The sequence below is a fragment of the Amblyomma mixtum genome, chromosome 10, assembly GCF_055824585.1.
Source record: "Amblyomma mixtum isolate Tamu chromosome 10, ASM5582458v1, whole genome shotgun sequence".
Taxonomy (NCBI): domain Eukaryota; kingdom Metazoa; phylum Arthropoda; class Arachnida; order Ixodida; family Ixodidae; genus Amblyomma; species Amblyomma mixtum.
The window spans coordinates 136,866,885-136,881,646 of NC_143021.1; the positions used below are offsets into that span (position 1 = coordinate 136,866,885).

At 50.3% G+C, this 14,762-nt stretch overlaps 1 protein-coding gene across 1 annotated transcript in view; it reads right to left on the reverse strand.

The window, feature by feature from the left end:
• LOC149327054 (uncharacterized) overlaps positions 1-14,762 on the reverse strand; it is a 115,849-nt gene that overhangs the window by 1,767 nt on the left and 99,320 nt on the right. Inside the window, exon 6 of the mRNA XM_089562340.1 lies at positions 8,630-8,722. Coding sequence (XP_089418466.1) covers positions 8,677-8,722 — 46 coding nt within the window. The 3' untranslated portion in view covers positions 8,630-8,676. The remainder of the gene's footprint in view (positions 1-8,629; positions 8,723-14,762) is intronic.

The following is a 14,762-nucleotide window of genomic DNA, read 5'->3' on the forward strand; positions in this document are numbered from 1 at the left end:
ACCGATGAAGATCACGAAACGTGGTCGGAATTTTAGAATTTAGTAACACAACATTGTGCTTCTAAGCTAGGCGTCAAGGTCTCGTCAAAGGATATCAAGCTGTCACATCGACTGGGAAAATTTACAGAAAGTGAAATAAGGCCTATCATCGTAAAATTCGCTCATTTCAAAGTTAAAGAGTAGCTACTTTCAAGCGCTAACAAACTAAAAAATACAGATTACAACATAGTTCTGGACTGCTCACCCAGCATCTGCGCAACAAAAAAAAACACCTAGTTGAAAATGGCAAGTCACAGAAGAAAAAATCTAAGCTCCGGCATGATAAGCTCATTATCGATAACAGAGTTTGTGTATACAACCAAGCCAGGCAAAACGTTATGCCGAATTCATAGCTATAACAGACCACTGTCACAATTCTGAGTGGTAATACTATTTCATTTATCTGCACTAACATCAGAAGTACACTAGCCAATCGTGAGACACTTCGCAGCCTCCTAGACGAAACAAAAGCAAGGTTCTCGTGCTAGCAGATACTGGCTGAATTCATCTGTCTAAGGCTCAGCGGTTCTTTCATTTCTTCCTGGTTTCAATGTTTTTGGCGTGACCGCAAAAACAGACGCAGAGGTGGTGTACTGATAGGTACTGATCGCAACCTTCATTGCGCTGTTACTAACCTCAACGATCTTTTCGAAGCTGTGTGTGTAATGTGCAACGTGTCATACCCACCCATTATTATTGGAGCCAGGTAAAGACCATTACACCCGTTCGAATCCCCTACCCCCTCCCCAGACCCTTCCTTTTGCAATGATTTCCTTGATACGCTTCAAAATTTGACGTCATCCTTCGCATAAGCTTCTATGCTCCCTTTTGGCGACTTTAGCTTCGCTTGTTCACATCATCTGCTATAACTTTAACAGCCGCAAAAAAAACCATTCAAAGCGACTTCGTAAATGCATGCCCTACATTCAATTTAGCGCTGCTCGTTTCCATCCCTACTAAGGAAGGTATCAATTCTTCGACCATAGCAGACCTGATACTAGTTTCACACCCTGCAGCTGTCTCGCCTCTTACGTACTTGCCTGGGATCAGCAATCATAAATATTCCATGCTTCATTCGATTCTATACTTAATAACTGCATAACCGAAACTGAGCGACCGGCATCCCCATGGCTTAACACTACTCTATAGCATAAGCACAACAAAAAGAATAGCTGCTTGATAAAGCAGCTAAACGCCTGAAGACCTCATCAGCATGGGGAAAATACGACGCCTTCGAAAAGGTATTTCCAGAAGTCGTTGCCAAGACCAAGCGCGCTTTCTATTCAATAACGTTGTCCAACATGCTGCGCGCCAGTGCCATGGAATTTTAGAAATCTATTAACCACTCCCACTCTATTCCCTTAGCTCTAGTAGGCAACGAAAGTAATCCTATTCCTGATCACGGAATTCCTGGAACACTAAATTTTATATTTTCGCCCGTATTTAGTCAAGAACCCGATGGAAATCTCCCAGCCACAGTACAATCATCCAGTCATGCCTAGCATATCTCTTCATGCTATCGGCATCGCGAAACTAATAGAATCAATTAAAAGTGTCATCGTCAGCCGGTGTGGATGGTATCAATTCTAAGCTTGTAAGAAACACGAAAACATTAGAAGCATTATTTTTGTACACGTATTTAAGAAGTCATTATCAGACGTAGTGAGGCCACAGGACTGGAAGGAAGGCAAGGTTATTCCAGTACCAAAAACAGGTTCCCTGTCTTCATGCAATAGTTTCATCCCATATCACTTACTAGCATTTGTTTAAAACTTATGGAGCCCATTGTTCACTCACATATTGTAAACTTTCTGATATCGGCAAATTTCTTTCATCCTAACCAACATGGTTTCCTGAAAAGTATCTCAAGTGACACACAACTGGCTCCATTCATTAGGGACATCAGTTCCAATTTAGACCTTGAAATACCAGTGGATACATTATTTCTAGATTTCGAAAAACATTTGACAAAGTTGCCCTCAAGCGGCTTTTCTATAAACTTTCATGTTTAAGTATTTATCCCCTCACTCTTGACCCAATAAAACGCTTTCTTTGTAACCGTCAACAGTTTCTATACGCTAATAGACAGAGCTCTGATTTGACCCCTGTTGCTTCCAGTGTGCGCCAAGGGACAGTACTCGGCCCTTTGCTTTTTTTAATTTACAGAAATGACTTGCCGGCTCGCATCAGAACTAATTTTCGATTATTTGCCGACGACTGCGTTATGCATCGACCTATCACTAACAGCAACGGTACCCTAAAATTACATTGAATCATGGTACAACAACTTGCTGATGACTCTAAATGTTAACAAAACTTCTCTAATTACATTTCACCGGAGGCAGTCCTATCCTTCGACAAAAAGAAATACGTCTCCAGTTCCGAAATTTCTGCAGTAACCCCTTATAAATACATTTGTGCAACTATTTCCCACTATCTAGCTGGATACTCCGCATTTGCAGTATTACTAAGGGTGCCAACCGTACGCTTGGTTTCTTAAGCCATAACTTGTGAATAGCCCCTCCCACTATAAACTTCTGACCTATTTAACGCTCGTTCGTCTCAAGCAGGAATACGCATGCGCAGTTAGAAAACCTCACCAGTCAAATCTTTCTCTCACCCCCGAGTCGGTTCAACGTTGTGCGGCACTCGGATTATTCTTTTATTCACGCTTCACCAAACAGAAATCAGAACCTAATCTTCCATCCCTCTTTTCATGCCGTAAAATTGCCAGATTATGTATCTTTCATAAATTATATCACTTGCTGCTAGGAAGCTCAGTTATAACACCAGCTTACCGCGTTTCTGATCACATTCATCACGAGAGAGTCCTTTACCCACAATGCGCACATAGTACCGCACATCTTAACGCTTTCTGTCCACCGACAGCCATGGACTGGAATCGCCTTCCGACCGACGCAGTTCTCCACATTGATGCAGCTCGCTTCAACGCGTTCACTGAAAAATTATTGACATGCTGTAACGACCCACCCGTCATGTATTAACCCCAACAGGGGCAGTTGAGGTGTCAATGAAGAAGGAAAAAAAGTTTACGCACTATCATTGGTGTGTTAGGTGGGATTTGTTCTGTGGAGCTTCACAACGGGGGCAGGGCTAACAGCAGTCCAAGGTGAAGTGGTCGACAGGAGCGTGCACCAGGCGATGGCAATGCGGCTCGCGCGTATGCCTGTCGTCTTCCTTACAATGGCTTCTGGACAGAAGTGGAGCCATCCTGGCGACTTAAGGGGGCGGACAAGAGAGCGGGGTCGTGGTATGTCTTCAGGCGGTTCATATGGACAGTTTCACGGCTGCGGCGTCTGAGATCGGGTGAAGACCTGAGGGGCTCAACAATGTAGTTGACGGGAGATGTTTGCTGCAAGATGCGGTAGGGCTCGTGATACCTAGCGAGCAATTTCCTGGAGAGACCCGGAGTACGGGGAGGTATCCACAGCCAGACAAGAGAGCCGGGCGAGAAATGCTGGGGAGGTTTTCTGAAGGGTGGCGGGTTTTCTGAAGGGTCTGGGTAGCTGTCGTGAGCGACCGGGCGATCTGGCGGCAGTCTTCGGCGTACCTGGTGGCTTCGGAAGCGGTGGTACACTCAGATGCGTCATGGAGGCAGGGGAGAACAGTATCAATGGGAATGGAGGGATATCGGCCGTAAAGGAGAAACAAAGGAGAAAATCCGGTTGTAGACTGCGTAGCAGTATTTTAAGCGAACGTAATATACGGGAGAATGAGGTCCCAGTTCGTGTGGTTCGAACCAACGTACATAGCCAGCATGTCCCACAGAGTTCGGTTAAAGCGTTCAGTGAGGCCGTTTGTCTGAGGGTGGTAAGCGGTGCATGTCCGATGGATGACGTTGCACTCATGGAGAAGAGCTTTGATGGCGTCAGATAGGAAGACGCGGCCTCTGTCGCTGAGGAGTTCACGCGGGGCACCGTGTCGAAGGATGATCGACACAGAAGAAAGGATGTCACATCCTGTGGCGTGGCAGCAGAGAGCGCGGCGGTCTCAGCATACCTCGTGAGGTGATCAACGGCAACAATGACCCTTCGTTTGCCAGAAGCAGTATACGGGAGGGGCCCGTATAAATCAATGCCAACGCGGTCGAAAGGGCGAGGCGGGCAAGACAGCGGCTGCTACCCGTCAGCAATACGGTTGGTGGGTTTCTTGCGGCGTTGGCAGTCGAGACAGGAGCGTACGTATTTCAGAACGAAATTGTACATGCCACGCCAGTAGTAGCGGAGGCGGAGGCGCGTGTAAGTCTTGAAAAGGCCCGCGTGACCGCATTGCAAGTCACCGTGAAAGCATGAAAAGATATAGGACCTGAGGTGGCGAGGTATGAGGAGGAGCCATTTTCGTCCATCAGAATGATAATTACGGTGATAAAGCAGGTTATTTCTGACCTCAAAATGTGAATCTTGACGGCGCAGTGCGCGGGATGGTACAAACGCCGATGGGTCGGAGAGAAAGTCGAGAAGAGCACGAATCCAGGGATCCTTGCGCTGCTCAGAAGGCAGGTCACTGATGGTGGGAGACGGAACAGGGGCGTCGATTTCGCAGAGGCTGGCAAGTTCGGCCGGGAGCGCGCAGCGAGACAAGGCGTCGGCGTCCTGATGCTTGCGGCCCGATCGGTACACGACTCGGATGTTGTACTCTTGAAGACGCAGCGCCCATCGCGCCAGGCGACCGGACGGATCCTTTAGTGAGGAAATCCAACAAAGGGCGTGATGATCCGTAACGACGTCGAAAGGACGGCCGTACACGTAAGGACGAAACTTGCCTAAGGCCCACACAATGGCGAGGCACTCTTTTTCAGTCAAAGAGTAGTGTGACTCAGCCTTGGTATGTGTGCGGCTGGCATAGGCAACGACATATTCGTCGAAACCAGATTTGGGCTGGGCGAGCACTGCACCAAGACCAATACCACTGGCATCCGTGTGGACTTCAGTGCGGGCCGCCGGGTCGAAATGTCGCAAGATGGGTGGTGCCGTGAGGAGACGACGCAAGGTGTTGTAGGCGTCGTCGCATGCGGGTGACCAAGCCAAAAAATCAACATTGGTGCCGAGCAGCTGAGTCAAAGGGGCAGTAATTGAGGCAAAGTTGCGAATGAAACGCCTAAAATAAGAGCAGAGCCCTAGGAAGCCGCGAAGTTCATTAGTGGTGGAAGGTTTGGGAAACTCAGACACGGCTCGAAGATTCGCAGGGTCAGGGTGTACTTCATCTTTCGACACAACGTGACCTAAAATTGTCAGTTCGCGGGCAGCAATGGTGCATTTTTTTAAGTTCAGCTGGAGGCCTGCGTTTCAGAGGCATTTCAAGACGTGCTTCAGGCGACATAGATGCGTTTGAAAGTCGGACGAAAGAATAACTATATCGTCCGGGTAGCACAAGCATGTCTTCCACTTCAGACCACGCAAAACGGTATCCATCATTCGCTCGAAAGTAGCAGGAGCGTTACACAGGGGTCACAAACGCGGTTTTAGCATGATCTGCAGCTTCCATTGGGACCTGCCAATAACCACAGCGCAAATAAAAAGAAGAAAACAGCTCCGCGCCTTGTAGACAGTACAAAGCGTCATCAATACGGGGCAAAGGGTAGACGTCTTTGTGTGTGATCTTATTAATGCGGCGTTAATCGACGCAAAATCGATCGGAGCCATCCTTCTTCTTGACGAGGACAACCGGTGAGGACCAGCGGCTGGTGGAAGGCTGAATAACGCCGTTCTGAAGCATGGTGTCTACCTGTTCTTGAATAATTTCTCGTTCAGTGGCGGAAACACGATAAGGCGCTGTCGCAGAGGGGCATGGGCGCCGGTGTCAATGCGATACTCGACAGTCGTCGTGCGGCCCAAAACACATTGGTGGCAATCGAAGGAGGAGAGAAACTCCTTAATAAGCGCAAGAAGCTGGGTTCGCTGAGTTGGCGGAAGACTGGCGTCAATAGAGCAAAGGAATAGATCGGTCGACAACGTGGCGGGCGCAGGGGTAGGTGATTTGAGCGCGTCCATGGCGATCGGCGGTAATTCTGAGCCAGCGTTGGGGTGGTTGAAAACGCAATCGAAGAGCTGCACGGTTCCGACGCACTCCCCACGGCGCAATTCGAAGAGGCTGGAAAACGGGTTGAAGACCCACAGTGCTGTGAGGCCGACGGATAAAGCGAACAGGGCATAAGGCAGAGGCAGACAATGTCGGCGTAGAAAAGTAGGAGACGGCGCGAAGATGACACTGGCATCGCGAAGGGAGTCACAGGAGAGAGGCACAATCACGGAAGAGCACGCAGGAATATCGGTACTGTTGGCGATAAAAGCTTTGGCAGAAACAGGGGTACCACAAATTTCAGTCTCTTGCACGGGATTTGGCATGGTAGAAAGCTCTACTTGAGCCCGAGCACAGTCGATGACTGCGTCGTGGAGCGACAGGAAGTCCCAGCCCAAGATGATCGAATGCGAACATGACGGCAGAACGATGAACTCGACCAATTATAAAATGTCTTCTATGACTACTCGAGCAGTACACGGTGCTAACGGCTGGATGAGTGGCGCACTTGCAGTTCGCAACGACGGGCCAGAAAGGGGCGCCTTCGCTTTCCTCAAAGAGCGGCAAAGCGCTGCATCCATGACAGAAACCGCAGCACCGGGGTCGACAAGCGCCATGACAGATGCGCCCTCTACAAAAACTTCAATTAAATTAGCAGCAGACAAACAAGGCCTTTCAAATTTCGACTACTGCGCAGTTTTCGCCTCAGTAACTGCGGCACCTAGTTTTCCTCTTGAGTCGTCGAGGGATGCCGTCGCATCGGAGTGATGGATCGCCGACGTGAAGAAGGCGAACGGCGTCCATAGAAGGCGGTGCGCTCAGGAGACAGAGAACGGCTTAGGGGCAGCTCAGCAGGAGGCGAATACTGTCGCTGGGACCAGTAACTGGAAACTTGTGGAGGTGGTCGTGAGCCGTTCATGCGTCGACGGCAAAGCCTCACCACATGACCTGGCAGGCCGGAGAAGTAGCAGATCGGGCGGTTGTCAGGCGTGCGCCAGGAGTTGCCCAGTTGAGCTGGCGGTCCAATGTTATCAGGCGTGCGCCACGAGTTGCCCCAGTTGAGCTGGCGGTCCAATGTTATCAGCCGTGCCCCAGGATGTTTGCAGATGAGCAGGTGGTGGAATAAAAGCAGAAGGCTGTCGAAGAGGACTAGGAGGCGGAACGTAGGTGGGTGCTCGAGGTCGCGCAACAACCTCCGCATATGTCAGCGGGGCCGCGAAAGGTGTGGGCTGAGGGGCTTGCGGGAGAGAGAGCTTCAGCGACCTGTTCTTGAATGACGTGCCTCAGATTCGGAGTTATGTTTGGTGGTGGCTCTCGATGGCTTGAAATAAGCGAGAGCTCTCGAGCAACTTCTTCACGGATGAAACTTGATTTGCGGCAGGAGCGATGACTGGTCTCTTGCATCGTTCAGGCCAGCAAGCGAGTCGATGCTCGTGGTGTGTTCGCGTGTCAGAGCCCTCTGCTTGCGTAGTTCGTCGAAGCTCTGACATGCTGTGACGACTTCGGCGACGGTGCGCAGGTCTCGCGCCAACAACATCTGAAAGGCGTCGTCATCAATGCCCTTGAGGATATGCCTGATCTTGTCGGCTTCGGACATCTGTGCGTTCGCCCTCTTGCACAGGTCCACGACATCTTCGATGTAACTCGTGAAGTTCTCGCCTACCTGCTGCGACCACGCGCGCTAGCGTTGTTCGGCACGGAGTTTTCTGACAGCCGGGCGGCAGAATACCTATGAGAAATTTGTTTTGAAAACGGACCATGATGTAATGTCCGCCTCGTGGTTTCGATACCACAGATTCGCCACGCCCGTCAGATAGAAAATCACATTGTTCAGCTTGGTTTCCGCGTCCCACTTATTGTATGCGCTCACCCGCTCATACGATGTGAGCCAATCTTCAACATCATGGTCGTCCGTGCCGCTGAAGATAGCGGGGTCCCGCTGGCGGAGAAAACCAGCACAGACGACGGCGGCCGGGCTCACTTGGACGGCTTGGTGGGTCGAAGGCATCGCGGTAGGGGGTAGCGTTCGGCTGCGGAGTTCAAGGGCAAGAGGACATTACCCCGCACTTCCACCAAATGCAAGGTGGGATTTGTTCAGTGAAGCTTCACAACGGGAGCAGGGCGAACAGCAGTCCGAGGTCAGCTGGTCGACAGGCGCGTGCTCCAGGCGATGGCAATGCGGGTCGCGCGTATGCCCGTCGTCCTCCTTACAGGTGTATAACCGGCGGCATTGGCGATGGAACCGCACCTCCCGCATGCGAGTATGATGCCTAAACCGCTGGTTCAAAAGCGTGGTCCATGAAAAATATATCGCAACCAGTTGTGAGGAAACGTTTCATCGTACACTTACAACGATAAACAAACAAAACTAAAAACCTTAATTGGCCACAATCACTTATAAAAATAGAAAGATTGGCTCCTTTAAGCATCGTAACTATACATAAGAGGTGAGAGTAAACACGAAACAGTTAGGTTTCCGAAACCTGACTTGAAAAGTGATAACGAGGCAAGATAAAAATAATTTTACTTAATAAGAAAGTGAACACCGTACCCGGCCACTGTAAAACGGTAGAGAGGTAGAGACAGCAGTAGCAGGGCTCACTGCTGCGTGCCGTCTGACAGCAAACAGAAGGCATTTTTCGAGCTGCAAAAAAGTAAGAATGTTTAGTAAAAACTACAAGGCAGCGGTATTGGCACCAATCTTGTTTTAATTACTATCGTTGATTACTGAACAGGAAATCCCAATAGGGCAAATCTACCGAGCATTAATCACTAGACGTTAAAATGAGCCCAGTCATATGAGGGTGTAGTTGACAACTTTCCAATGCGTGGAGCTTGAATGAAACATAAGAAACTACGAAAAATGCAGCTTAATTCAGAATATTGCATCTTCTGAGACCTCTTTTATGCAGCAAGAAGCACTGCTTATTGATCTCTGCTCAGTAGTAGGGCAAACAAATTTACAGGAAGCAAAATGTACATCTGGCATAAATTGATAGCTGCCACATATGGATGAAGAATGTTCAGTGCACTAACAAGATCATGACGGTGTTTTTTTTGTCTTCATTATGTGTATGCGTTCAGCGGGGAAAGTCTCTCTGGATGTCGAATTCCGGATTAATATGGGAGGTGGTGGTAAAGTTCTACGCATAGCGGAAATCTCCTCGTTTACTGAGGTGTTGTGTTTTGCAATGCCGTGTTGTAATATGTAAATATTGATATATCGTGAATGCAGAAGCTCTTAGCTTTCCTGTGCTGAAGCATTATCGAGAAAAAATAAAGCCTTCGACATAAAGTTTATGACATCAATGATAAAAGGACCTCTCATAAGCGTTAGGCGCTTTGCTCGTAGTATGCTGAGCGCAATAGCTTCGGTGGCCAGCAGCATGGAAATAGAATGTAACCATATGGTAAGGCACAACGTACAAAAAAGCAGTTGGAAAAAACAACCCATAGCTTGAAGGGAGTTGTGTTACGCTGCTAACAAATCACCGCAGGAAACAATGCCATGATTTCAACGATTCAGTCTGTTTTATTGTTTAGGTGGATTTAACATCCCAAAGTGGCTCCGGCTATGTGGGCTCAGGAAATATCAACCACTTGGAGTTGTTTAACATGCGCTGACATCACACTGTACACGGATCTCTAGAATTTCGCCCTCATCGAAGTTCGGCCGCCGCGGCCGCGATCGATCCCGCGTCTTTCGGGTAGTCTATAATGTCAGAGAAATCAAAAGCTTTGCTGCGATAGATTTGTCCTGTGTTGTTTTCTTTCCTCATCAAGGAAGGCTATAACAAGTGATTATTTGCTTGTCGCACAGGAAGAGCTTGTGACCGCAATGGCTGGAGGGGGTGGGGAGTTTCAATGCATACCTAATTGTGTTGGAATATAGTAGGCATGTCACATGTTAGCAGTGTAATAGTGGTATATTTAGGGACATCGAGGACGACGGAAGCAGCGTTGAAGCAGTGGCTGTTCGCCGTCGGCCAGGCAGGGTCTCGCTCGGAGCGATGGCAGTGCGGATGGGTTAATGCCCATCTGCTCCTTCACAATGGCGCTGGGGAGAAAAGGAGCAATCCTGGTGACTGATGGTGCCGACAATACAACCGAATCGCAGTATAGATTAAGGCGTTGACTATGCACAGTCTCGCGGCCATGGCAGCGGATATCGGCAGACTGCATGAGTGGCTAAACAGTGTAGTTAACGGGGGAGGTGCACTCCAGGGCGTGGTACGTGCTATAATATTTCAAAATAATTTTCTTGAAGAGGCCGAGGGTACTGAAGGGTATCTAGAGCCACACGGGTCCACCATTTGGGAAGTCCGGTGCAAGCTGATCTTTGTCGTGGTGGTGTTTGAGGCGCCCCTGAGTCTCGGCGAATGACCTTGGGATCTGGGGGCCGTGTTCGGCGCGTTGGGCAGCTTCAGAGACAGTTGTACACCCAGATGCGGCAGGGCGTAGGAGACAACTGTGTCGATGGGAGCGAATAGATGCTGGCCGTTAAGCAGAAAAAACGGAGGGAAGCCTGTAGTGCACTGTGTGGCAGTGTTATAGGCGTACGCTATATGGGGTAGAACGAATTCCCAGTTCGTATGGTTGGCAGCGACGTACTAGATGGTCAGCATGTCACCAAGTGTCCGATTAAAGCGTTCGGTTGGACCATTTGTTTGGGGATGGTAGGCGGTAAAAGTCCTATAAATTATGTGGCACTCGCCAAGGGCAGCGTCAACGACGTCAGACAAGAAGACGCGCCCTCTATCACTGAGCAGTTCACGAGGAGCACCTTGGTGAAGAATGAAACGCTGCAGAATGAGCGGCGGCACATCACGAGCCGTAGCAGCAGGGAGCGCCGAGGTGGCCGCATCAGCTGTTGAATGGAAACGATAACCCACCGGTTTCCAGCGGCGGTGTATGGTGGAGGGCCATTTAAATCAATTCCAACGCGGACGAAGGGGCGGCGCCGACAAGATAGTTTCTGCAACTCGCCAGCGCCGCGATTACGCTGTTGCTTTGGCATTGGCAGGCCGGGCACGAGCGCACCAACCTGAGGATGAAGCTGTACATGCCGTGCCAGTAGTATCGGGCACGGATGCGAGTATACGTGTTGAATACTCCGCCGTGACAGCATTGCGAGTCAGCATGGAAACAGGTGCAGAGCTGGGAGCGTAGATGTCGTGAAATAACAAGAAGCCATTTGTGTCCACCAGGGTTACAGTTACACCTATAAAGCAGGTTATCGCGAATGGCAAAATGGAAAGATAGGCGAAGAAGGGCGCAGGATGCTGGAAACCTAGATGGATCAGATATAAAGTCGAGAAGGGAGGCAATCGATTGATCTTAATGCTGCTTTCAGACTTTCAGACTCTGAAGGCATGCCGCCGAAAGTGACCGAAGGCGCAGCGACTTCGATGGCGGAGAGCCTGGCAATCTCCGCTGGCAGCCGGGAGCGGAACAAGACATCGACGTCCTGATCCTTGCGGCCCGACCGGTAGACTACGCATATGGTATAATTCTTCTAGGTGGGGAGCCCATGCACCCAGTCGGCCGGATGGATCTTTTAACGAACAAAGCCAAGAAAAGGCATAGTTTTCCTTGACCATGTCAAAAGGATGGCCGCGAGGTAACGTCGAAACTTGCGGACGGCCCAGACAATGGCCAGACGCTCTTTATTCCTGAATGAGTAGTTGGACTCTGGTTTAGTGATCGTGACGCCGGTGTAAGCAAGTACAAATTCTTGGAGTCGAGATTTACGCAGTTCGAGCGCAGCACCGAGTCAAATACCACTGGCGTCCGTGTATACTTCGGTTGGTGTTTGCTGGTCAAAGTGGCGAACGATAAGAGGGGCCATGAGGAGATCACGCAAAGTGTTGTAGGCATCGTCGCAAGCAGGAAAGGAACTCGAGAAATGTACGTTGCTGCCGAGGAGTTGAGTTAAAGGGGCAACAACTGCAGCAAAGTTCCGAAGAAAACGCTGAAAGTAGGAAGAGAGGCCTAGGAAGCTGTGCATTTGTTTGATGGAAGTAGGTTTTGGAAAAGCAGTCAGAGCACAAAGGTTGGCGGTATTAGGACGGACCCCCTCTTTTAACACAACATGACACAGAATCATCAGTTCGCGAGCAGCAAAGCAGCACTTTTTAAGTTGAGGTGCAGGCCGGCCTCCGTAAGGCATGTATGTCAAGACGTGCTTTAGCCGGGACAGTTCAGTGTCGAAGTCGGGAAAAAAGACCACGACGTCGTTTAAATACCACAGACAGGACATCCACTTCAGGCCGTGCAAAATAGTGTCCATCCTGCGCTTCAAAGCAGCCGGATCACTACAGAGGCCTCAAGGCAAGACATTAAGTTCATACAACCCGTCAGTGGCCACAAAGGCGGTTCTTGGGCGATCGTCGGCAGCCATGGTGACCTGCCCGTACCTAGAGCGCAAATCGAGAGAAGAGGAGTTCCAATTCTTACAGGCAGCGCAAAGCGTCATGAATACGTGGCAGAGGGTAAACGTCTTTCCGTGCTATCTGATTCAAGTGGCTCTAATAAACGCAGAAACAAATAGAGCCATCTTTCTTCTTCTCGAGTACCTTGAGGGTTGTCCATGGACTGTGAGAGGACTGCATCACGCCGCTCTTAAGCATGGGGTTAAACAGTCTTGAATGACATGGCACTCAGTGGCGGAGAAGGGGTAAGGGCGCTGACTCAGAAGGGCATGGACACCGGTGTCGATTTAATTGACGGCAGTAGATGCGGCCAAACGCGGTTCGGTTTCAACCGAAGGAAGAATGAAATTGATGAAGCAGCGTAAGAAGTTGTGTTTGTTGAGGGGGTGGAGGCCAAGGGTTGCCTCAGTGGAGTGCAGGAAAACGTGTCCAGGCGAAATGTCGAGCGCGGGAGCCTGACACAGGCTGAGGGAGTCTAAGATGAGGGACGGTGAATTGTCATTCTTATCCTGGCGGAGAATGAAATAAATTTGCTGAATGGTTCCGACACGCTCACTGCGCCGCACAGCGGAAAGATACGCTAAAGTATTGGTGACAAACAACGCGGTAAGGCCAGCTGACAGGGCAGTGACTTGCGGTGGATAAATATGGGGGATAGCGCAAAATGTACGTTAGCACAAGATGGGCACAAGAAAGCAGAGCATGCAGGTAGGTCAACGCGTACGGCAACGACGGCTTTGTGATAAGCAGCAGAAGGGGCAGCGGCTGACGGGGAATCGCTGAGCGAAAAGAACTCCAGTTCAGCAGGAGCACAATCGATGGCGGCGCTATGGCGTGACAGCAAGCGCCTACCTAGATTATTTAATGAGAACAGGTTGGCAAAACGACCAATTCATTTGTATATAAAACTTCCTCAATAACTACTCGGGCAGTGCACGTCGCTAACGCCTCAATAGGTTGCGCAGTTACCATGCGCAGCGAGAATCCAGAAGGTGGTGCTGCAACCTTTCGCAAGAACGGCGAAATTGTTCTACAGCACCGGTATTGACGAGCGCCGGAACAGGAACTTCCCCTACAAAAGCTTCGATAAGATTGTCGGTAGAGAACTGAGGCGTTTAACATTTCACTGGCGGCGCACTTCTCGCCCCAGGAACTGTGGTATCTGGGTTTCCTTTTGCGAAAGAGTGGGGCGCCGGCGCATTGGAGAGAGGGAGAGAGGGAGCGGCGACGCGGTGAAGGTGAGTGCTGCGTGGAGAAAGCGGAGCTGTCAGCTGAAAGAGGACGGCACTGGCGGCTTGCCTGTCACTGAGTATTGAGCTTGAGGAGGCCAGCATTCGGTAACTCGTGGAGGTAGTGGGGGATATACTGGCACACGACGGCGACAAAGCCGGAAAACATGACCAGGCGGTCCACATTAATAACAGATGGAACGATTGTCACCTGTGCGCTAGGGAGTTCTGATTCTTGGAAGCGGTCGGAAAAAAATTACCGACGATTACGTTACTTCCTAATGCGAAATTTGAGCGCAGCAAATAAGCTGTTTCACCTTTTCGATAGATTGAGGCAAAGAAATCGAGCAACACATGTATGCGCTATCACAGAATTTTTTTTTATTTTTCACACGTATTCGCAATTTCGGCTCGGGCGGTGCACATATACAGATCCGCCGCCACCGATCTGGCTCTCTGATTGCCACCGCACAGGGGTTGTATTGGAGGAGGAGCGAAGAAAGGAATTAAGTTCGAGCCGGCGCTTTGACAACCGGAGACTCGCAGGAAGAGGGGGGAGGGGGGCGGCGTGTACACCCAGCGGCAAACGATGGGGGCAGAAGCGCGCGCAGCAAGCGGACAACACGATAAAGGGAGGAGGGAAGAGATAGCAGCGACTGACTGATGCCGCTGACGCCGATAGCGCTGGGGGGATGAAAGGGGGGCGGAGCTGGTTACGAGGCCGACGCCGACGACGACGCGAAACCCAGGAACGGACGCCAAAGAGCTGCGCTCTAAAAAGGCCTCGTCGCTTGAACGACCTGAGGCACAGGCACTTGAAGCGTAGCAACGCTCGAGCGGTACCTAGGTGGCCGCGGCCGTGCAACGGCTTCAGCGTATGTCAATAGGGCATCGACCGGGGTGGAATGACGTGGTAGCGCAGCCGGCTGGGTCGGTGGAAGGGCTTCAGCTACACGTTCATGATGGTATGACAAAGGTCGGGCGCAAGGCATGGAAACGGCGCAGAGTGGGACGGCAGAAGGGG